Below are 2,776 nucleotides of genomic sequence, written 5' to 3'. Positions count from 1 at the left end.
GTTACGCGGCTTGCCAGTAAACAGTACTGGGCTTGACTGTAAATATGAATGCTTGGCTGCAACGAGTAATGGGCTTGACTGCAGTTGCACGTCAGCAAGTCCACCAAACCTGACGCTAGGCCTGGGCCAAGCCAGGCCAGGTTCATGAAAGCCTCTTTAAATGAGAGTCTATGCAGCGATTCGATGCAGGTATTGGGCCTTTTTAGCCCACAATAGCCCGTGGTGAGTAGTGACTACTTGCAGCGATTCGATGCACCGGAAAAGAGACTGCAGTCTGCAGTCCTCATCAATCTCATCTTACGCAACTGCAACAACAATTGAATTAGTATTTGCGTTCTGTTTTTGTTTTTCTCTTCACAGCAATCAATTAAGGTCATGGCGTGTCAACAATGAGTTCCTGGACTGGACCCCGTGCTAGTGCTACAAGCGGAGCCACTCGAAGCCGTCGATGAAGTCGAGCGAGATGAAGGGCTTGGCCTCCTCGTCGGTGAGCTCCCGCGACCACTGCACCCTGCCGGCGTAGTTCGCGCCGGGCCCCGTGCACTTGTACTGCCCGTAGAACACCGTCCTGCACGCACGCACGCGAATCAACCGGCGTCAGCGGGCACGCACGGCGGCCGGAAAAAGGAGGAGGCGGAGGAGGAGCAGTGGCGTACATCTCCCGTGTGGGGTCGCCCCAGTTGTACCAGCCGCGCGGGATGATGATGTTGTCCATGTAGGTGTAGGCGAAGACGACGCGGGAGAAGGTGCCCCAGGCGCGGCCCAGGTAGAGCGCGCCGGACCCCGTCACCCGGCAGTTCACGAACGAGAACCCCGTGTCCTCCAGCAGGCTCTGCCGGTTCTGCGCCGTCAGCGCGCCGTAGTTCCGCGCGATCGCGTGCACACGGCACCCCTGCATTATTTTTTTTTTTTTGCATCATCCGTTTTATTATTCCTTTCATTTCCATACATACGTAGGTGCGAGTGCGTGTACGCTCCTTCTGCGATGTTTCACGTTATACAGCCACGCTGCCACGGCCCACGGGAACACAAGAAAGTGGTACTGTGTAAAAGGCAAAGCAGCCAGGCAGGCACGAGGAGACGACGACGAGCTAGGCGTCACGGGCGGCCGGGGATTCCATCGGCACCCCGGCCGCCTGGGGCCAGGGAACCTGCAGGTCTCAGAAAACCGCATTCCGCAACCGTGCTGCCGCCAGCGACAAGTGGGCGCGAGCGCGACATGAAAGGTTCACCTCACTGGCTCACTCTACTGCACCCCATTAAAAACTGAAAGGAGGTAAATCCATGATTAAAGTTTTGGATGTCACATTGAGAGTGTCCATATAGTAATAATAAAACTAATTACAGAAGTCATCAGTAATCCGCGAGACAAATGTATTAAGCCTAATTAATCCGCCATCAGCATATGTTTACTGTAGCACCATATTATTAAATTATGGATTAATTAGGCTTAAAAATTCGTCTAGCAAATTAGTCGTAATCTGTGCAATTAGTTATTTTTTAGTCGATTTTTAATACTCCATGCGTGCGTCCAAACATCCGATATGATAGGATCATAGGAAGTAAACTTTAAAAGGAGGAACTAAACAAGGCCTTAATGTGCGTCAACGTTCCATTTGCACCTGCTCTTCAGTGACTCCTTGGCAGGAACCGTGGTAGGAGCATATGAGTACACAGCTACACACTACGATAGGCTGTTGGCTGTACTCCTGGTAAAATGTGCTCGTACTATATATGCATCCCCTTGTCCATGGCCGGACCTGGACGTGTTGCAGTTGTAGGTAGAGTGTAGGGCCAGTCACAAGATGAGGCCAAACTATGACAGAGCACGAGAGGATTTGATTCAGTGAACAACAGCGGCAGAGCGATCTGTGGCGCTGGGTGCGTGGACATGCCGCCGCGGAGCTTGCGGAATGGCATGTTGTCCCAGAATGGGTGCTGGGAGGACAGCACCACAGATTCACAGTCCCCTGCCTAGGAACGAGGAACTCCCGGGTTTTAACAGTGACTGTGTCTGTGACTTAAAGACGGCAACGGGGAATTCCCCGTCGGAGGTTGCCTCCCCATCCCCGTCCCCGCGGGGAGAAAAAATCCCCGTCCCCGTCCCCGCCAAAGCTCACGGGGACGATTTCTCCCCCATCCCCGCCCCCGCGAGGGAAAAAATCCCCGTCGGGGATCCCCGTCCCCGCATTTGTTCATCACCATTCAGGTTAATTCATCATCATTCACATGAGTTCATCGACACAATATTAGAGTACACCACGAATCACAATCCAAAAAGAGCTAAATAGCAAGAAGCAGGATATTAATCATCACAAAGGTGTAGAACTAGGGTTATTGTTGTTATATATACTCAGAAGACATTGGGCCTTCGTGGGCTGGTTGGGCCATCAGGAAAGAGAGCAAAGCCTGTATATAAACGGGGCGGGGATGCGGGTATCGGGGACGGGGAATGCTCCCCCAGACCCGTCCCCGCCAAACCCGACGGGGGACGTTTTCTCCCCCGTTTAGATCCCCGTGGGGGCATATTTGACTCCATCCCCGTCCTCTAATAGGGGAATTCCCCGCGGGGAATCGGGGATTGGGTCCCCGTTGCCATCTTTACTGTGACTCCGTGTCCTACGAGTGCCCTATAGCAGTGCGATACTGCAATGACGGCCTCTGCGACTGCTGGGATACGGATATCGATGCTGCCACATGTAACAACCCAGAATTTTCCTGGAAACAAAAAGAATAAAAATCACAACTACAAAATTTTTTCTTAGAAATAGCCAAT

The 2,776-nt window shown here is 52.5% G+C and overlaps 1 protein-coding gene across 1 annotated transcript; it reads right to left on the bottom strand.

The window, feature by feature from the left end:
- Positions 1-334: 334 nt before the first annotated feature.
- LOC136510103 (probable pectinesterase 53) lies at positions 335-907 on the bottom strand. Its single transcript, XM_066504669.1, has 2 exons — positions 657-907; positions 335-568 (listed from the first exon to the last, which is right to left on the bottom strand). Exons 1-2 carry the CDS (start codon positions 896-898, stop codon positions 421-423), a joined length of 390 nt encoding a protein of 129 aa, XP_066360766.1. The 5' UTR covers positions 899-907; the 3' UTR covers positions 335-420.
- Between the last annotated feature and the right edge of the window lie 1,869 nt (positions 908-2,776).

Source organism: Miscanthus floridulus, chromosome 16, assembly GCF_019320115.1.
Source record: "Miscanthus floridulus cultivar M001 chromosome 16, ASM1932011v1, whole genome shotgun sequence".
NCBI classification, from domain to species: Eukaryota; Viridiplantae; Streptophyta; class Magnoliopsida; order Poales; family Poaceae; genus Miscanthus; species Miscanthus floridulus.
This window is presented reverse-complemented; position numbering and strand designations above follow the sequence as displayed.

What these genes read in the sequence shown, in the direction of transcription:
- LOC136510103 (XM_066504669.1), bottom strand. Translation starts at nt 898, where the DNA reads ATGCAGGGGTGCCGTGTGCACGCGATCGCGCGGAACTACGGCGCGCTG. An exon ending in GGCGACCCCACACGGGAGAT is followed by an intron (nt 569 to 656) that starts GTACGCCACTGC and finishes GCGTGCGTGCAG; the next exon opens with GACGGTGTTCTACGGGCAGT.